We start from the raw sequence: 22206 nt of genomic DNA on the forward strand, positions 1-22206 counted from the left end.
TTTTTAATGTCAGGCTGAGGAAGCTGTATTTTATCATGGTGGCCAGAAGGAGACACCCAATGATTTGCTACCTTTCAGCAGGACACAGCAATGACATCTTGAATGCTGGATCCAGTTTGCTGCTGGATTGCATTCCAGAGGTTGAGTGTGTTAGCCTTGGTGGAACTCTGATACTTCGATCTCTCAAATTTCACAAAATGACAGCCTCGTCTATTCAATCCCAATGCTCCCTCACCTAATATTAGGACAAAATAAACACAATAGCAGGGCAGTGGTTGTGGCCTGGATGTATAGATTAAAACTCAAGGTTTCTTTCTTCATCCAGAGTCTTCTAGGGTCTGTCTATCTATCAGTATAGATATAATAGACATGAGCGGCACGAACTAGGCAATCGAAATTAAGTGACTTGCCCAGGGTCACACAGTGAGGATGTGCCAGCATCCAGATTTGAATCCAGATCTTCCTAATTCTCCCTCAGGCACAGCCAGGATGAAAAAGTAGGGTGGAATCTTGTAAGCATTTTTAGTTCTTGCTAAATAGTCAATCAAGACTTCTCCTTGTCATGTGGTAAGCAGAACAGGAAAAATTTCTGTGAATGCTCTGTAGTCCACATAGGCATTACATCGGCAGAGCATGCTGTGCATCCTCATAAGTACTAGGCTTATTGTCCAGTCTCCCCCTTTTTCTTAATATGTATGTAGAGATGAAACACATTTAGGTTAAATCTATTTCACAACCCAGCCCTCTCCTCACCAGACGCCATTCTTTCTTGGCCAGAAATCAAATCTGTGGCGATGTAAAGCTTTAACTTGCATTGATGATGCATAGGTCTCTCCCTCTAGTGTTCTCCATCCTCTTCTTACCCCTCTAAATGGACCTCCTTAAGCCATCCAGTACATCGAAATCCCTCAGCTCCAGTTGTGATTCACTTCACTACTAGACCATCTCCTTCCTCTCTAGCTTCCACGTTACCTTCTTCCTCTCTCTGTCTGCCTCCTAAGGCATAATGAAATCAGCCGTCATTGCTCCCTGGTTGCATATGTTGCTCTATTCCCTTATTACTCTACTCACCATTTGCTTTCCAAATCTTAGTGCGACCTGACCACTACTCCCCTCTATGTATTGCCTATCTCTATTAGAATGTGCCTTGTCTGATGTTTGCATTTTTTGTATCAATTTTGATACCTTTTGTTTTTACATCCCCTAAATTTTGCCCTGTAGCTTTCCCTTTTCCGGAGAGGCATTCCCACACAACAAAAAAAAATTTTTCAAAAGAAAAGAAAAAATCAGGAAAACTGATATATTGGAAAGAAATCTGAAAATATTTGCTGTGTTGCATGTGTGTGGATTTCCCCATTGGGTAGGATCATCCCCACATCTGAGAGAGAGATGGGGGAATAGGAAAAAGTGCTTCAGTATAAGAGAAATCATAATTCCAGAGAGTAGCCAGCATCCAGAAGGCTGGGATAGCATGAACCCAGAGATGATATTTCCTGGAAAATGGGGGGAAAAATGATTGTAGTGAGGGCAAGAGAGCAGAATTGGTCTCCATAATCAAGGGCACAGGTGCTGTGGGGCAATATTTCTATACTTACTACTTCCTCCAAGAATTAGTACTTCTGAGAGTAAGAATTGAGGGGAAGAGGAAGGAAGAGGGGAAAATCTACAAAACAATACCATAGACATTGCTTTGAAGAAAGAACTCACCATAGGTACTTGAGAAGTCTTAATTCCGTAAAAAATACAAAAAGACCAAATCAGTAATAACAAATATAAAAAACATGGATCAAAGAAAAAGAATTTTAAATAATCAGAAAGAATAGTCAGAATAATCCGAATTAATGAAGAGAGCAAAGCACACAAATCCTTTTTAGCAGAAGATGAAGATAAAAAAATAAATAAGCTGAAGTGGTGGAGAAAAGACGTAGGATTTTAATAACACTTGACTGAAAGAAAAAAGAGGGAAAGGGAAAGGAGAAACGTTTGATAACTAAATAAAAAGAAGAAAGGAAAGACAATCAAGAATTAAACTACAAACTTTGGAAAGGAGTGATAAACTCCTTGTAGGAGTTGTGGAGGAGTGGGAGAGAGCCTGTAGAAATCGGAATAGGTGATATCAAACAGGCTTCAGGAGAACAAGCACATTAATGTATTCTTTTTTTTTTTTTTAACTAAAACCCTACCTTCTGTCTTGGAGTCAATACTGTGTTGTTGTGTTGGAATGGGGTCAATGTTGCAATATTTTCTCTATCTTTGTAATGTATTCCCTGATTTGTGCATCTTGACATCACTGACGACTTCGAAGAGCAGCTCCATTTCCATCTGCTACAGCAAACCTTTACTGATGCCTCCAGTTTGTTAGAGAGCACTATGTCTTCTGAAATAAGTTTGTATGTACTTATCATTAGCATAGTAGAATGCAAACTCCTCGAAGTCAGGTATTAATCTGACTTTCATATGTCTGTACCTACCTGAATGCCCCAAACTAACAGAATGTTTAAGTGGAATTATCTTGGAAGGCACGCCTTCCCCCTTTGGCCTGTAAGCAGAGTCAAAGAAAAAGTTCTGACATCTTCAAGAATGTAAGGCTTCTGAAAATTGTTAGACAATCATTTGCATCTTCTTTTCTTGCTCTTTAAAAGACAAACAAAAAATCCTTACCTCCCATCTTAGAATCAATACTCTATTGGTTCTAAGGCAGAGGAACAGTAAAGGGCTAGGCAGTGGGGGATAAGTGACTTGCTCAGGGTCACACAGCTGGGAAGTGTTTAAGATTCTTTTTTCTTTTTAAAAATTATATTGTGATCAGCCTTTTTTTTTAAAAAAAAAGCTTATTTATTTATTTAATTAATTCCTTTAGAATCTTTTTCCATGGTTACGTGATTCATGTTATTTCCCTCCTTCTCCCCCCCCCCCCAATATCCAATGAGCAATTCCACCAGTTTTTACATGTGTCATTTGTGATCAGCCTTTTTGAGAAAAAATGGTCCAAATATATATATTTAAACTATTCTTTTATTTAGCCACAAGGTGGCAGCTTTGTGCCACCAAAACCCAGTTTCGATTATTATAGTTTGTGCAATACAACTTTGAAGTTGGCAGTCGCTGACATTCCTTAAATTTGTTTACAGGATGTTTAACACCTTGTGTAAATATTATTCAGAACAATAGTGCTTTGCCCTATATTTTGGGGTGCTCAAGTGTGCAGTATAGTCTTCATATGGATTGTGAATATCTAGATGAAGCCTGCTGAAATTACTGTCATCACACACCAGATAGGCTATACAGGTAAATGGATGCTGTTCTGTTCACAAACGGCCCTTATTCTAATAATGCTGCCATCACTCATGTGCCTTCGGCCTCCCCCCCCCCCCCCCCCCCCCCCCGCCCTGGTTCTGTCCGTGGAGGGTTGAATTCGGTCTTTGCAACCGGTTATCCTGGCACTTGTGAACTGATGAGGTGCAGAACGGCTCAGTGCCTTGCTAGTGAGCACGTACAAAGGTAGATGGCGAAGCCAGACCTGAACTGTCATCTTATGAGTGTGCTTGTGTTGGGTTTCATCCTAGCCATAGCTTGCTATCGTGACTGATTGGCTATCTAAAGAACGGAAGGACAATTGGCCGTCTAACAAGGGCTTCTTGTACTGCGTGTGCTTTTTAATAGGGAAATAGGATTTCTTCGAAACGAGAAAAGGGGTGCTTTTAACAGCTTCAGCAAAGTTGTAACTTAGAGACCCGATCCACAAAAGTCATCAGCGCTCCTCTGTGTTACCAACAAACCCCAGAAGGAAGAGAGAACAATAAAGCCTGTCTAAAATAACTATAAAATCTATAAAACCATTGGGACTACCTACCAAGCCATATGAATACAATTCCAAAACATTCTTGAGAGAAAGGAAGATATCATTAAACAATTGGAAAAATATTAATTGCTCAGGGGTCGGCCAAGCAAAATTTTTTTTAAAGGCGTACCAATTAGGGGGCAGCTGGGTGGCTCAGTGGATTGAGAGCCAGGCCTAGAGATGGGAGGTCCTAGGTTCAAATCTGGCCTCAGACACTTCCCAGCTGTGTGACCCTGGGCAAGTCACTTGACCCTCATTGCCTAGCCTTTACCACTCTTCTGCCTTGGAGCCAATACACAGTATTGACTCCAAGACGGAAGGTAAGGGTTTATTAAAAAAAAAAAAAGGCATACCAATTAGACTCCAAGGATTACTTTGGTGAGTTAAATAAAAAAGGACAAAATTTGTCTTAAGGAACAAAAAGTCAAGCATCCCAAGGGAATTCGTGGGGGAAAGGTGGGAAGGAAGCAAGCCTATGTAGTACCAGATCTCAAAGTAGATCTCAAGGCAGTGATCATCAAAACAATTGGATACTAGTTAAATTGAGGGGTTGATCAGTGGAATAAATGATACATGATGAATAGAAACAAATGAGTACAATAGCTTAGTGTTTGGTGTACTAAAAGATCCCATTTATTGAGGGAAAGAATTCGCTATTTAACAAAACCTTGTGGGAAATCTGGAAAGCATTCTGGCAGAATACCATGTACCAAGGTTAGCTCCAAATAATTACATGACATTCACCCGTTTTGTTTTTTTCTATCTGTTTCTCTCTTTAACTTATTTAACTTTTCCTTTAAGTGTTTAAATGCAATTCTACTTGGTGCATCCATTATTAGTAATGAATTATTTTATTGTGGTTCCTTTTAGCATGTAGAGTGTATGTAGGTAGTGTGCTTCTTTTTCAATCAAATCCATTTTTGCACTTGCCTTGTACCCTTTTTTGTTTGATCTGAACTATGACAGATTTTGTTCCAGCCCCTGATTTTAACTCTGTGAATCTTATTTTTTTAACCCTTACTTTATCTTAGAGTTGATACTCTACCGAGTAGCAACTCTAAGACAGAACTGTGGTATGGGTTAGGCAACTGGCGTTAAATACTTAGCCAGAATCATAAAACTAGGAAGTATTTGAGGCCAGATTCAAACTCAGGTCCTCCCTACTCCAGACCTGGCTCTCTAGCTAGTGAACTCCCAGTTGCCCCTTTATGTGAATATTTACATTTTAAGTGTGTTTAATATAAACAGCTAATTGTTAGATTCTCATTTCTAATCCATTCACTTACATTCTTTTGTTTTATAGGTGAATTAATCATATTCACATTCACAGTTATCATGTTATTTATTCTCCTCTATCCTATTCTCTTATACTTTTCCATCTCTTTGGATCCCACCCACTCTTTATAAAGAGAGAGATCAGCACCAGTGTTCTAGATTTGATGTGATATTTCTATTCCCCTGTTCCTTTTCTTTTTCCTTCTCCACATAAAATTAATTCCTTCTTATCCTTTTTTTCCTTTTAAAATCTTCCTCAAGATTTATCTCCTATAGTTAGAATTTGCTTCGTTTAGGGTTACCTGAATCTACCCCCATTCTTCTCCTTTTCCCTCTCATTTCTCTGTGAAATGAAATGTATTTGTGTACCCATTTTTGTGTGTATGTACATGCATGTATATGTGTACATTCATATACATGGAGGTTCTCTTTCCTCCTTTGACCAATTCGGATAAAACTTGGGTTTCAAGTGATGACGACCTCTTAATCTCTACCCCTTTCTCTGGAATGCTTAGATGTCCTTTATTTCATTGAGATTCTAGTTTTCCCCCGAGCATTATCCTTGATTATTCTGGGTAAATTGTTTTTGGTTGTATAATTATAATTAAATCTCAAATAAAAAATATTATATTTTAGGAGATTTATTAATAATCATTAGAAATAAAGGAATAAAGTGGATACAAAATAAAGACCACGTGCCCATGGTTGATCAACCCATTTAAAATTCCCATGTTTAGCTTACCACTATCACCAATCTCGATGTCATCATGCCAAAGAGGTCCAAGAGGACTGCCCACTCGCTAATATCCTCTGTCTACAGGAAGTACTTAATGACAGGAAGTCAGTGGGCTCCCAGAAAATGTAGTTCTTTTTTAGGGAAATAGATTTTTCAATTATACAGTTGTAAACCTATATCTTTTGCCTTCTAGAATGTCACATATAGTAGTTGTTTCTAAATTTTGTGTATCCTTGGTAAAACTCAGTATTTCTCTGATATGAGTTCTGCTAGTTTCTGACCTAATTAGATTTCTTATTCTTTTCAAAAATTCTTCTTTCAAATTCTTTCAAAAAGTTGTTTGTCTTTGCCATATTGCTATCTTTGTTCTCCCGGTCCTGCTCAATTAATTCAGTTTTCCCATGTTTCCCTGGAACCACCCCCTTTATCATTCCTTTTGACATAATAGTGTCCCATCACATTTATATACCATAACATACTGGCTTAGCCATTCCTTAATTTAGGGACACCTCCTCAAATTCCCATTCTTCACTATCTCAAAAAGAGCTAAAAGTATTTTTTGTGCGTCCTTATTTAGAAGAGGGGTAAGGGCTAGGCAATGGAGATCAAGTGACTTTTCCAGGGTCACACAGCTGGGAAGTGTATGAGGTCAGATTTGAATCTAGGACCTCCTGTCTCTAGGTCTGACTCTCCATCCACTGAGCCACCCAGTTGTTCCCAAGAGTGGTGGTGTTTTGACTGTTTTATGCTCCTGGAATCTAGCCCCTTCCCTCTGGCATTAGAGTGACCATGATACAACTTTGTTCCATAATTCCTCCTGTCTGCTATCTCAACCAACTCCTGTTCTATAGTTCCTGCCCCAATCACTTACTTTGGGACAGAATTTGTGATCTTGTGCTGGAATGATGACCCTCTTCGAGTTCAACTTATTAATTAATCTTTCACTTGTGTAAGGTCGGTATTGGAATCGTTGTTGGCGTAACTGGGTTATATTGCTTTTTCCTACTCTTCCATCTTGGCTATTTTCTCTGCTTGTCTCTTTAGAAAAGGCTTTCTCTTTTTTTCCTGAGGAAAAAGTTGTTCTCAGGCAAAACACAAAGTGATTTCTCTTCTGTCTGTAAAATTTCATTTTCATGAGCTTACCATACCTCATCGTTTGATTTTTGTCAAATTTTTAGGAAAGCTATTTTATCTCTGAATCCTTCAAGAACCTTATTTACCAAAGTCTAGAATATGCTGCTCTGAGTTTTTATCATGAATTCTAGGATAGACTTGTCCCAAGTTCCTCATAGTATATCTATATAAACAGCAACTTCTTATCTCTCCTTTTCAGTTAGAATTAGATTTATAATACCACTTTCTTAGTTCCACCTTCTGAAAAACAAATTATTATTATTAAGACGAGTCAGGAACTGCTTGCCTTCAGCAGATGTTTAGATCATTGGAATTACTCATCGTTCTCACTTCTCTTTTCCCTTCTGTTTATCTTCACCCAAATGAGGTCTGATTTTATACATGGTGCTTCTTCTCCTGCCCCACGGTTCTTATATTTATTCACATATTAATGATTTGATTTTTTCTGTTACTTTGGTCTATTCCTGCCTTTTCAGGATCACATACAATTCAATTCAAAGGGAATTTATTAACTGTGCTGTGTACAAAACATCACGCTAGGCAATAGGAATAAAAGCATAACAAATGTAGAAAACAGTCAGCTTTCAAGAAGACTACATTTTACTGGGTGGTAAAACATGTAAAAAAGATAAGTACATACAAGTTATTGGGGGGGGGGGTAAGAACATCAATAGCCCTGGGAATCAGGAAATAGTTTGCTTGGGTGATACATGAGCTGAGATTTTTTTTTTTAAACCCTTACCTTCCATCTTGGAATCAATACTGTGTATTAGTTCCAAGGCAGAAGAGTGGTAAGGGCTAGGTAATGGGGGTCAAGTGACTTGCCCAGGGTCACACAGCTGGGAAGTGTCTGAGGCCAGACTTGAACCTAGGACCTCCCATCTCTAGGCCTGGCTCTCAATCCACTGAGCTATTCAGCTGCCCCCATGAGCTGAGATTTTAAGTAAGCTCAATACATTTTTTGGAAGCATTGATGAAAAGGGAGTGCATTCTAGACATGGGGACCATTTTCAATTTGAAACGTTGCTGGGACATTCAGAAGGAGCTATTGAAGATATCCTCGGTGATGTGGAATCTCAGGAGAGGAATTTGTTCTGTATATATAGTTATAAGATTCACTTACCTAGAGCCAATGATTATATGGAGCTGAGGGAATGAATGAATGGATGAATGAATGAAAAAGTATCCTTTAAGGACTTACTATATACAACGTACTCTGTTAAGCACTGGGAATACAAATAGAAAAACAAGATGTTCCTTGTATAAAGAGAGAAGAGAAGGGGGCTCAGGCAGAACCGTGGGGAATGTTGGTGATTACCAGTGAAGACCCAGCAAACTAAACAAAGTAGCAATAAGTGAAACTGGAAGCAGACCTAGCAGAAGAGTAGCAAGAGAGCAGTGTTAGGCAGCCAAGCATGGTCAGAAGATACACATGCATTCAGATACAATGAATACTAGAACAGACCATTGGCTCTATCAGTTAAAAGACCATTGGTAACGTTGGTGGGAATAATCACAGTAGATTGGTGGAGTAAGAAAACAGATTTCAAGAGATTGAAAAGTAAGTAGGAGAGGCATTGTGTATGTGTTTTATATACATATGCACACGTGTTTTATATACACACAATGTGTATATATCTTTGGGAAAGAGTCTTGATGAGAGAGTGAAAAAGTACAATAACTTGAAAAGGTATCAGGATCAAGTGAAAACCATTATATAATTGGGCATATTGGCTGACATCAGGGAAAGAGCCAGAAGATTAAGATGTTGTGGGGAGGTCCTGGGGTCAAATCTGGCCTCAGACACTTCCCAGCTGTGTGACCCTGGGTAAGTCACTTGACCCCCATTGCCTCGCTCTTACCACTCTTTTGCCTTGGAGCCAATACACAGTATTGACTCCAAGACAGAAGGTAAGGGGTTAAAAAAAAAGATAGGTTGTGGGGTGATCAAAAAGGCTCCCTTCCAGAGCAGTTCACCGTGGCCAGGCTAGATAAAAGGAGGAAAGAGTGGGTGATGGTGCAGAATCAGGAAGAAGAGGTCAGTCACTTTTCTCAGTAAAGTAGGAGGCAAAAACCTCTGCTTCTGAGTGGAAGGGAAGAAAGGCAGAATTGGTGAGTTGACAGGAGATTTTAGAATAGCCATTAAAAAGAAATGCTAACTAATGTTAGGAGAGATGCAGCTTATAGAAATAAGTATGTCAGTCCTTCCGTGCTATGTCCTGACTAGACCGTACGTCTCTGGAGAATTGTTTGGGCTGTGCCGGTTAAGGCTAATGATAACCTGGAGATGGTCCAGAAGAGAAGAGTCCTGAAGAAGACTCGGAGTTGTATCATTGGGTATTTGTAAAACTGTTACACGGAAAAGAAACTTGAGATGCTTCATTTGGCCCCCGAAGGGCAGACCAGCTTGTCAAGGAAGACTTCCTGATGATTAGAACTGTTACAAAGTAGAATGAGCTGCCTCCGGAGTCTTTCTTCACTGGAGTTTTTCAGACTGAGATTGAATGGCTTCTTGTTGGTTGTGTTACAGCTGAGTTCCCTTCCGTCTCTGAAACTAGATGGTTTGGGGTTTTTTTGCTTACATTTTCTACAGGTAACAGCCCATGCTCTGAGCAGGTCAGAAGTGCTGAGATGACTCCTGAAGAGACAGAGGTTCATGACTTGGAGTCCTCTGATGAGGGTGACAAAACAAGCAAGGTGAGAGATTTTAATTTTTGGATTACACATCTGTGAATCAGTCAACTAATATACATTTATTAAATACCTACTATGTGCCAGTTACTGTGCTAATTGCTAGCGTTTCAAAAAAAGGCAAAAGATAGTCCCTGCCCTCAAAGAACTTAAAATCTAATGGGCAGGGGAGACTTAGGTTGCTCTGTAGACCTAGAGACCAGAGGTCCTGGGTTCAAATCTGGCCACTTCTTAACTGTGTGACCCTGGGCAAATCACTTAACCCCAATTGCCTAGCCCTTAGTACTCTTTTGCCTAGAACTAATTAAGATGAAATGCAGGGTTTGGGTTTTTTTTTTTTAATCCAATGGGCCAACTGTTATGATTCCTTTATAATTGACATATTACTTTGGCAGCTATATGATTAGAGGGTTTTACTTAAGAAAATATCTGATCCTTGAGGTGTTTCTAAATGATATAATTGTAATGTTGATGTCATCTATAGTTTATATTTTTCTTTATGCATATTTAAAAAAATAATGGAATTCCTTATAGTCTGTCTCCCTTTCTGTGTATATGTTTCTTTAGTCATCTTTGCATATTTTGCCTTCCTCCTATCATTTGTTAAACATCCTTCTTACTTAACAGATAAGCATTTAACACAGTTCCTAGAACAAAGAAGGCATTTAATTAAATGTTTATTGACTGGCTATAATAAAGAAGTAAGGAAAGTTATATACAGATAGGTTTACTCTTGATATTTATTTCATTTTCTTGTTGTTTCCTTTCTTACTTTAAAAGGAAAATGAATAGAAACATAAAGTTCCCTTTGTTTGAGGTCATCATGGTTTCTATGAGTGTAGTGATTTGAAAGAAAAAATATTACCCACCTCTGGTATAAAATATATAGCGGAGTAATTACACTCAGATTCCATGCTCTACAAATGTTCTTCTACAAACATTTAATTTAATAAAAGGAAAATATCATTTGACAGTGCTGTGACTCAATCATCTCCAAAAATTGTAAAGGATTTGAATCTAAATTTCATTCTGATTTCCATTGACAAGTACAGATGTTCAAATATATGAACAAGAATATAATAAAATAAAAATGAGTATGTAAGATGAAACCGGAAAGTCTCCTATTGTAAATGATATCCATGAATTTTCTTTGTAGATTATTACCAAATCCATCTAGTTCTAATAACTTTAACTTAGTAATAATGTCAAAGAAAAATATTAATACTAATACTATATAATTTTTGCTTAAATCTTCCAGAAATTTTTTATTTAATTTGACATTAATCTATATACAAGCCATTTCTGGTTTTCAAAAGGTATCCAAAATGATGGCATTTCTCCATGTACTTTCACATGGCTCTGCCTCAAAACAGTTTTAAGTAGCATACATAAAAGTCCAAAGGAAGAAAATCAAAATACAGTTCCCTACTAACACTGAAGAAACCTACCACCTAACTTTCAAATAACTTTCAAGTTATTTTAGTCTACTAATTAAGCAATATTACAAAGACCACATTATCATATTTAAAGCACTGCTGATTTTAGATGACTATGTAAAAGTCATCAACACATCTTGATGGCAATTCCTGGACCAAAAAACTATTGCAACATTTAAAGCCTACCACCTTAAAACATTTAAATAGGAAACTGCTAAAACTAAAGGTGCATTGCATTTTCCTTAAGTGACTTTTGGGAAAATTATAACATCAAAGATGCAATCAAAATGATTCACCATGTATGGCTACAAATGATTGCAAGCAATGTTCATTCTGTATGGAAGTTCATTTAGCCACATTGTACAGATGTAGAGTAGAGCCTTTTGTGCCGCTCTGGGTTATAGGCTTGAGGATGTAAAAGATGAAACAGAAAGAGAAAAAAAGTATTCATTCATTTTTTTGTCCCTCTTTTGAATACTATATCTTTTCTCTTCCTATGGGGCAGTTCCTACAGTCTAGAATGAAGTCTTGGATTTTTCTCTCACTCTATCGTTCTCTGTTTTGAGTGGAACAGAATGAACTACCGAGGCTTGGATGTGGTGGGATCTCTGTTGCAGATCTTATTATTTACCCATAATCTATCCCTCTAATGAACTTATCTATTTCTTTCAAGGACAACAACCATCTTGGAGTTTGCCTTGTCATCCTTAGGTCCTTATTTCTACTTTCCCACATATCCAAATAGTTGTTAACTCTTGTTATTTCTCTCTCCATACTACTTTCATCTGTTCTTCTCCCCCCTCAATGCCACCACCTTGCTTAAGACCCTTATCACCTTTACCTTTATTTTTGTAATAGACTCCTTGGTTTCACTGCCTCGTATTTTCCCCATTCCAATCTGTACTCCCCACACCTCTCAAAGTGACTCTCCATGTCTCCTCCCCCCACATGCTGCCATCTTCTCAATCAAATAGAAACTCCAACATTTAAAGCTTTTTACAACCTAGATCTACCTACCTTTCCTTTCCTTATTATACCTTATTTGCTTTCCTTCTCTCTCCTGCACTTACACAAAAACACAACTAAAATATCTAAGCATAAATAGGAAATTACGGTCTATATATTCAAGAAAGAATAATGAATTTATAATGATAACTTGTGTAGAGTAGATATCAGATACAATTTTACTTTAGACTTTTGTTTGTACATTATACATAATAATATGTTCAAAGATTTATGACCTATTATTCTTATGTTATATCCCTTTTAATCAAAAAGTAAAAATTAAAGAATTATAAGAAAAGGAATTTTTAAAAAAAGAAAATCACCTGCTCAGCTAGTGTAGCTAGCTGATCAAATTACCCTACCAGTTAAGAACTAACAATTATGAATTCCAAGTCCACTCTTTCTTCCATAGAGATTTTTAAAAAATAATGAAACAAGCTCTCGGGCAAAAAATGTTTTGTTCCATTAATGTGTAAGATATTGTTTATTTTATCTTTATCTCATTCCTCTAAAAGTTCTACTTTTCTTTGTGCTTTGTAATGTAGCCAGTATATTTGTACATTGTACATACATAAAATTTACATGGAAATATTTTTATATTGGGGAGGCAAAGACAAGGAAATTTGGATATCGTTGTGTTGAGACAATGGTAATGGATGACAATGAAAAGTCCAAACTACTCACCTCTCATTTTTTCTGTTTTGTCTGCAAAGGAGAATGATCTTAGGATGTGAAAGGAAATAAAAAATTAATAAGTCATTGAAATCCAGAATAAAAGAGAAAATAGTAAGAGACATCTTGCTATTTTGATGTGTTCAGATTATCTGATCTCAGGGGACTACAAACTAGGGTACCAAAAGCACTAGCAAATGTGATTGCTGAGTTGATGTCGGTGTTTAGAGGTTTATAAAGAGGAAGGCAGCTAGGTGGCTCAGTGGATAGAGAGCCAGGTCAGGAGATGAGAGGTCTAGGGTTCAAATATGATCTCAGATACTTCCTAGCTGTGTGACTCTGGATAAGTCAGTCAGGACTCATTGTCTAGCCCTTATCAATATTTGGTATTGATTCTAAGATGGAAGGTAATGGTTTAAAAATTGTTTTCATAGAAAGGAGAGGTGCTACAGAGCCAGAAAAGGCTCCCAATTTTCCCAAAAGAGTAGAATTTGCAAATTGTACTAAGACTTTTGAGACAACCTATAGAGCTACATTTTCCTATAATAATGGCACTTTTCAAAAATTGCGTGTATGTCTGTATAGTGTATGTTTGTAGTTAATATATTCATTTAACAGAAGGTGACGGGGGGGTGGTGTGGGGAGAGAGAGAGAGAGAGAGAGAGAGAGAGAGAGAGAGAGAGAGAGAGAGAGAGAGAGAGAGAGAGAGAGAGAGAGAGAGAGAGAGAGAGAGAGAGAGAGAATGAATAATAAACTTTGGGAAATAGTTGAAAGTGTACCAACCTAGGAGCCAATGGTCCTTGGTTTCACTTTTCTTTTGCTTTCTTTTTTTTTTCCTTAAAACCCTTAACTTCTGTCCTAAAATCAATACTTAGTTTTAGTTCCAAGGCGGAAGAACAGTAAGGGCTAAAAAAACAAGCCTGTGTTGGTAGAGGGACTTTGCACTACTGGAAGCTCGTTCAGGCTGCAATAAAAAGTGTCTAAGATACGTATCTGTACTAAATTTTTAAAAAATCAGTTCTAAACAGTACAGAAAAGGATGCCACATTTTGCCTGAGATAAATCCTCCTAACCTAAGCTTGTTTCCTCAGGAATGCACTGGACCCCAGTTGATGACTATGAGACAACTAACAGATGCAGATAAACTACGCAAAGTTATTTGTGAACTTCTTGAAACTGAACGAACCTATGTCAAAGTAAGTCTTCTTCTTCATTTCACCTCCCCTTCCGTCCTCTTCTCTCTCTACCTTTTCTCCCATGGCCCCCACTCTGCCCTCCTTATTTCTGTGCCTATTCCCTGGCCTCCTCTCCTCATTCATACATAATTTTTAAGTAGCATAAGGGCAAGAACTCTCTCTTTTTTCTTCTGCCTATAGCCCTTAGCATACTATCTAGTACAGTATCAGCCTTTAAAAAGTACTTACTGATTGATTTTTAAAATTCAGGCCTAAAAAGAATAACCAGACAACAAACTCCAATAGAAATGTATTGACTAGAGAAAGAAGAGGGGTCGGGTTTACATTTGTGTCTTTAAACTTTCTTTCCTTCTGAATATTTAGAATGTAGATAAATATGAGATTATCCAAAAGCACAGATGATCTAGAAGCATACATCAATATTGGAAAGTATGAATTTAAGCCAAGCATGTAATTTTTCCTCTCTCTTGCCTTTTTACTGGAAACTTATATTCCCTGTGAACTCTTTTGTAATTATATATTTTGTTCTGTAAATAGAGTTTTATTTCAGAAAAACCACTAATGGAATTTAGGATATTGTCTGTATTGTGTCTTCATGTGCTCTTAATAGGCTTTTAGATATATTAAAAGTACTTATTTAAACCCGTAGGACTTAAACTGTCTCATGGAGAGCTACCTGAAACCTCTTCAGAAAGAAACTTTCCTAACCCAAGATGAGGTATGGTGGTAATTTTCTTCATGTCATTAGAATTAAATGGTTCGAATTCGTAGCCATTTTTACTTTGGGAGATGAACAACAAGGATAACTGAAAGAATGTTATCATATGTTTAATCTATATTGAGTAGGTCAAATAGTGCACAATACATTGCATTGTGCAAGTATGTGAACTTGAACTTGACCACAGGATCAATATTTATCTTTGGAAAGGTAAACAAACAAACAAAAACATACCAACCTTTTGTTCTTGGAAGACTATTTGAGAGAGAAGAAGAGAATGAAGTTTTTTAAATGCTTGTGAGAACTTTGGTGGATCAATATGTCTTTTTTTTTTATTAGCTTGATGTACTCTTTGGGAATTTAACTGAAATGGTGGCATTTCAAGTAGAATTTCTCAAGACTTTGGAAGATGGAGTAAGATTGGTGCCTGATCTTGATAAACTCGAGAAAGTTGAACAATTTAAGGTAAGCAGCATCACCAAATAGATTCCATTATGAAGTATCTCATCACATACCCTCACTTCAGTCACCTGCCCCAATATATTTCTTTTCCCTAAATCATGGAAAATGGGTACCCACTAACGGCACATTTTATTACGAATAAAAGACATGAAGAAAGTTTTGCTTTGTACATTGCATTCTATTCATTTATAGGCTCAGAGTCTAAATAGAATACAAGAAAAATATTCTGTGTCTTATTAAGTAAGAGCGTTACATTTCCTCTGAAATGGGCCAGAGAGATCCTTGACTTTTAGTTTTAAAAGATTCATCAATCTTAATGTTTTGAGTGTGAAAATTTACTAATGAACTATTGAGGAAAATTACTTTGACAGGCAGCAGCGAATTTAATTTGCCTAATTCAGCAAGAATCTTAACTAATTCTTCTCAGGGAGGAAAAACCAGCTAGCATCATTTTTCTTCATAAGAAAGTAATGAGGAATCATGATTGCTGCTTTAATGAAATATTCTGTAGCAGTTTTCTGGAAACATCTGGTGATTTTTGTTGGTTGCATTGAAGTTCCCAGTTGGTAGGATTCATATGTGGCTTATTTAGAATGACAATAGCGGATGGGTCTTCTCTATAGTTTACCTTATGGTGTTTTCTGTTCGCTTCCCCAGGAACATAGCAAGGAAGCATTAGAATACAAATTTTAGACTTGACACTTCTTCAAAATCTTTTCAGAGATGTTCAAGATTAGAAATTGCCACCATCCAAAGCTCATTTTTAGAAAATACAATTAATTTTACAGAAATTTTCAGCATTGGCATCAATCACAGCCCCACAGAGGCTAAGATCTGGAAAGGACCTTAAAAGCCATTATCCCGAACCCAATTCCTTGTGGATACACACACAGTACAAGCGGTTATCTGCTCAGAACTCAATGACCTTCAGTGAGGAAGAGGCAGCCCATCCTACTTTTGGAGAGTCTCTTGTTTGTTTTATTGAAATTTCTTTCTTGATTGGTTACATGACAATACTTAAGTATCTCCTTCCCTTCTTCTCCTCTCCCCATTAGAGAAGACATCATTTGATAAAAGGATCTCTGTATATATCAAACTGTCTTGCTTATTTCTGTTTGCCAGTTCTGTCTCTGGGGGTCGATGTACACATCATTCTTCAGATAATACAAGGGAACTCTCCTTGTTAAGCCCTTTCTAAGACAGCAAGCAAGAGCAGCAAGGGCTAAGCAATCAGGTTTAAGTGACCTGTCAAGAGTCACAAAGATAGAAAATGTCTGAGGTCAGATTTGAATCCAGGTCTGACACTCTCTCCACTTTGCCACCTAGCTGCTCCTTTTTCATGACTTTCAACCTAAATATATCTTTCTTGAACATACATCAGTTGTTTCAAGTTTTGCTATGTCTTTCCTGCTATACCATTATATTTGAAATGCTTGAGGACAGTTAGCGTATCCCTCACTAAATAAGTTATTCTCCCGACTAAACATTTCTAGTTCCTTCCAGTGATCTGAGCATGGCAGAGTCTTGTGTTCACTCACCCCAAAGGGGCATCTAACTTTAAACACAGCACTATTCTAGGGATGGTCAAGAATGCCTTTTTTGAGTGGATCCTACAATGAATGTGTCTCTTTTCTGGCTGCTGAATCTCATCGGTGTTGAATTTGTAGTTCATTAAAACTGGAGGATTTTTCTTAAGCAAATTGCCTCCCTTTGCTTTGTTTACTTTGTTAGAGGGAATTATACACTTACAGTCTGTCCAACTTCAACAGAGAACTTGACACTCATTAGTATTAAACGTTATATGTTTAGTTTGTCATTTCTGACCATCAGGAACTTTTTGAGTCCGACTGTCATCTGCACATCAGCTGTGCCTTCATCCAAATTCTCAAGATTGTGTTAAACAGCACAAATTTCTGGAACAGGACAAATTCTTGCCTACCCTTCCAAGTTGGCATATTGTTGTGCAATAATGATACTTTCAACCAGCTCTGGAAACACCTGGCTATACTATCACCTTTCCTACTTTTATATCTTTGGAGATATAGAAATATGGAGATTAAATTTTTCCCTTCTATTATTTACAAACCACCTCTTTAATGATGACCTTTGTAATAAAGTGGGGGGAGGGATTTATAATAAAGGAAGAAAGGGTGAAAAGGGAAGGGAGTCTTCTTTCTTCTAGGCAAGGACAGATTTTCTTTTCTCCCTCAGCCCTCTCTGACTAGACCCCCTCACTATGGCTGCCTTCAACTCTTCCTGCCAGGCTCTCTGGGATCTTTGTTGTCAGAGGTTTCAGGCTTTGAGCCTCTTTCTTCTGGAGAGAGACACTTCTCTCTCCCCTGCCTTCTAATAAAGCTGGAGTCAGTTCTGGGTCCTAATAACTGGGTTTATTCAAGGGAAGCAGGAAAGGGACAAGGCTGGTGAAGGATAAGGACTGAGGTTCAGGAGGGAAAGAGGGAGAGGGGGTCCCTGTCTAATGAACACCCTTCCCCCCAAAGTTAGGCAGCTCAGCTCTGATAACTGAACGGGGGGGGGGGTTCAGAGTAGAGGAACCCTGGTTTCTTGGCTGGCACAGCAAGTGTCCCTGAGTTCAAGGTTCAGAGGAAGTTGTAGAGATCTTCTTTGGGTACTGCTTGTCTCTCAGAGTCCTTGTCCATTGGCTGGGCTTCTGCCCTTCTGCACTCTCGGCCAGAAGTCAATTTCAACTGCCAGGATCAGCTTTTTTTTCCTCACTCCAAGGTGCCAAGTTCCTTTCTGCCCATCCCGACTTCACTGCTTGCAGGATTCTTGTAGCTGTTCTAGACTTATTCCCAAAGTTTCCAGATTTCTCTCTTACATCTTGTAGAGTTCTGTAGACTCGAGCCTTTTCCTTTTTGTAAAAAAATAAAAATATTGACCTTTCCTCAGTGCTGTGTTGCCTCCCTTATTCTCTAGAACTTCTTAAACCTTTTTCTTTGTTATAGACCCCTTTGGCAGTCTGGTGAAGTCAGTCGAACCCTTCTTAGGATTTTTTTAAATGCATAAATTAAAGGGATTACAAGGTTTTAATTATATAGAAATAAAATAAAGTATACTTTAAAAAAGGAAGTTTATGAATCTCAGATTAGGAACCCCTGCTCTTATTCTTTCTTTAAAAATTAAACAGGGGGCAGCTGGGTAGCTCAGTGGATTGAGAGCCAGGCCTAGTGTTCAAATGTGACCTCAGACACTTCCTAGCTGTGTGACCCTGGGCAAGTCACTTGACCCCCATTGCCTAGCCCTTACCACTCTTCTGCCTTGGAGGCAATACACAGTATCGATTCTAAGATAGAAGGCAAAGGCTTAAAAAAAATAATTAATTAATTGAAATTAAACAAATTTTTTTTCCCAATCAGTAAAAATTTGCCCTTTCTTTCTAACACTCCCTACTTTGAAAAAGAAAGAATAAAACCTCGGTTGAAAGCATATATAGTCAAGCAAGACAAATTCCTGCATTTGCCAGGTCCAAATACACATGCCAGTTTGATGGGTATGAGATAGAGTGTCAGAATTGTTTTCATTTGCGTTTCTATAACTATTAGTGATTTAGAGCATTTTTTCAGGTTGCCTTTGATAGTAAGAACAACAGATTTTTTTCTTTCAATTGTGAGAATAGAGAATGTGAGGTTAAAGCGTACTCCGTATATGTGCGATATGAGCTAGAGATTTGTAATGTGTTTCTTGAGTATGTTAATTCTCAGTTAACCACACTTATTTTCATTTTCTATGCATGTCTTTTAAAATTCTTTTTCAAAATGTGATGGTCAGTGAGCTCCTTTTATGACAACATTGTCTTTTTATTACTCCCCCTTTCCTTTTTCATATGAATCATTGATGCGTGTGTCCTGAGATTTTTATTCTTCAGTTTCTCATCTCTTGAAATGACTTTCCCTGTAGACCACTGAATAATCCTTTATGTGGCCCCTCTGAAATAGGCGGTGCGGGCTACATAGATTAAACTGAGCTTTCCTTTTCTGTCTTAAACTCCATGATAATTAATTATATTCATAACAAATCACTTAGCCTATGCTTTCTATCTTTTCTGAAATAGCATCCTGCTTTTCCTGGTTAGTCCACATTATGCCTAGTGTATTCCTTCTTCATATTTTTGAAGGCAGAAATGATCATTAGGTTTTGTAAGAATATATTAGCTATTGCTCTTCTGTCTCTTTTTAATAAAGAGAAAACTGCAGTAGATATGTAGGGCCCCCTATTTCAAACTTGGGGTTTGTTCCTTTTCTTCTTAATGTACAAGTCCTTTATGATATACTCCCTTAACATCATTATTTATTTATTCTTCCATTTCTTTTCACTCTAATGTTCCCTGCTGTGTTTTCCTATTCTGATTCCCATTTTTTTTATTATGAATCTTCAGTGCTATGCTATAGGAATATATTTTAATATACGGTATCATGAGACCGCCCTATTATCGGTTCTGTTATTATTTATACTTTGTGCATTTGTTTATAGACATCTGAGCCTATAGGTAAGTTTCTCTCCATCTCATCTCCTTTTTTCTCTATCATCTTCTCGGTCCTATTTATAAGACCACAAGATTTTTGCTTGTTTAGGTAGAAATAGAGTTATTTGACTTTAAATTTTATTTATTAGAGTGTTTAAAAAATTATACACAAGGATACCTTCATGTTGTGGAATTGTTTATTTATCATAAGAGTTTAAAGAACAGAGCATAACTTTTTTTCCTTAAAAGTTCTTAAATTTTGAAATCAGAAAGATTGATCTAACATGTATATAGAGGATGTTGTTAAATTAATTTTCAAGGACAAATTTCTGAAGAACATAAAAACAAAACAAAACTTCTAACGTCCATGATGTACATCTAAGAAGTTGGCAGGGAGAGCAGGGAGGTGATGGGGAAGCCACCTCTGATCAGTGCACTATTTGCAGGGTTTTTCTTCAGCTCTTCCTCCCCTAAAACATATATGTATATCCACACCCATTACAGGCTAAGTTTGACCCCTTAATTAAAGGAGAGCAGAGGCAGAAACAAAAGAGCTTACCTCTGGTGTCATGTATTTCCCTTTTATTGAGTACTATTTTTTTTTTTACTGCCCTATTACTGGCATAAATAAATTTCAGGTTTCCTCATTTTCTCTTGAGCAGTTTTCTGATCTCAAAGAGCTCCTAAATATCTCTTTTGGGACTTTTTCTATTTTTTATTTTCTCGGTTACACTTTTTCACAATTTTTCATTGATATTTTAAAATTCAGAGTTTCTCCTCCAACCATCCCCAGTAAACAGTCTGATAGAGGTTATCCTGCACTGACATCGTCATTGACTTTACCCACTTGTATCTCATATTAGAATTTTGTAGCATTGCAGCCAAGAAAACTATCATAAAATCCTCCGCCATTACCATCTCATCTGGATCTGTGTGAGAAAATGTTGGCTAAGGATGGAAATTCAGTTTTTACCTGTAAGATTGGCCCAGAGCTTAACAGTTACATTGGTGAGATTGCTGTAAGTGGGCAAACTTAACTTTCTTTTTTTCCCCATTTAGAAAGTGCTCTTCTCTCTGGGGGGATCCTTTCTGTATTATGCTGACCGTTTTAAGCTCTACAGTGCCTTCTGTGCCAGTCACACAAAAGTTCCCAAAGTCTTGGTAAAAGGTAAGGTCTGCAGAGATTCAATATCACTTTGTTATACTGTGACAATAACACGCTAATAGGACATAGTTGACTTTGGTTGGTGACATGCTGATGGGGTTTCAGGGTTGTTTAATTCTGCTTAATGAGAGAGCAAAAAGGGGACAGTGGGGTGGTTCAGTAAATTGAGAGCCAGCCCTAGAGGTGGGAGGTCCTGGGTTCAAATCTGGCTTCAGACACTTCCAAGCTGTGTCACCCTGGGCAAGTCACTTCACCCCCTAGCTCGTTATTTTACCTAGCTCTTTCCACACTTCTGCCAGTATTGATTCTAAGAGTTTTAAAAAAATTGAGGGAGCAAAAAGGTCAAATATCTTGTTGTACTTGTTAGTGTTATGATTTACATACTAGTCTTTGATGTAGTCACGATGCTTTTGGGTTCAGATTGATAGATGGCGCATTCAGAAGCTGTTTTGTTCTTATTTCTATCACTGACCTTGGGTATGGGGGGAGCCTATTGTTATTTGTAAATGACTGAATCATAAAGAATTAAAGCAAATCTCTAGTAACCAGACCCTCTGACTCTCTATGAGGCAGACTCTAGAGCATTGGCCCACCGAGGAGATAAAGTGTGTCCCCAAGAGTTGATGTGAAGGTGGGAAGATGGTTTGCATCCTTTCCTTCCCATAATAACCAGTTATAGAGTTTGTCTGAAACATCACCATGCTTACATTTATTCTCCAAAAATCCTCTAGTCCTCCCACTTAGTATTATAAATTCACCAATCCATCCCTTTGTACACTCAGCTTTAGCCCCTCAGGACAGTTATAAACTGAGCCACTGCCCAGGTGCCCATAGCCACTAGCTGCACAGATACCCTTGGGAAAATTTTCATCTCTCCACTATATATACATCCCTTAAGAATAAGCTCTGAGAGGGGGCATCTAGGTGGCTCAGGGGACAGAAAGACAGGCATAGAGAAAGGAGGTCCTGGGTTCAAATTTAGTCTCAGACACTTCCTAGTTGTATGACCTGAAGCAAGTCACTTAACCCCCATTGCCTAGCCCTTACTGCTATTCCAACTTAGAACCAATACGAAATATTGATTGTAAGATGGAAGGTAAGGATTTTTTAAAAAATCATCATAAGAATTCAGTGCCCCAAGGCAGTGATCAGTGAAATGAGTAAGAGCCCAACTTCTCTACCCTTTTTGTTTTGAGCTGCATAAATTGTGATCTTCATTGCAGATATCATTATATTATAATCTTTCCCCTACAAACCTACGCTTCTTCCAGGCTTCTCTATTCTAATGAGGGCTTCACTATCCTTCTAGTTACCCAGTTTCACAACATCAGCTCTTTGCTTAATCATCCCACATATCCCCATAATTGTCAAATCTTGTTATTTCTTTGTCTCCAA

The 22206-nt window shown here is 37.7% G+C and overlaps 1 protein-coding gene across 26 annotated transcripts in view; it reads left to right on the top strand.

Annotated features, from left to right (window-relative positions):
* Positions 1-22206, top strand: part of TIAM1 (TIAM Rac1 associated GEF 1) — a 302352-nt gene that overhangs the window by 252759 nt on the left and 27387 nt on the right. For all 26 annotated transcript variants that reach the window (XM_056826011.1, XM_056826024.1, XM_056826021.1 and 23 more), the window contains 5 exons: positions 9580-9683; positions 13882-13986; positions 14636-14704; positions 15044-15169; positions 20706-20814. In XM_056826011.1, the coding sequence (XP_056681989.1) occupies positions 9580-9683; positions 13882-13986; positions 14636-14704; positions 15044-15169; positions 20706-20814 (513 nt within the window). The remainder of the gene's footprint in view (positions 1-9579; positions 9684-13881; positions 13987-14635; positions 14705-15043; positions 15170-20705; positions 20815-22206) is intronic.

The sequence above is a fragment of the Monodelphis domestica genome, chromosome 4 (assembly GCF_027887165.1).
Source record: "Monodelphis domestica isolate mMonDom1 chromosome 4, mMonDom1.pri, whole genome shotgun sequence".
Taxonomy (NCBI): Eukaryota; Metazoa; Chordata; class Mammalia; order Didelphimorphia; family Didelphidae; genus Monodelphis; species Monodelphis domestica.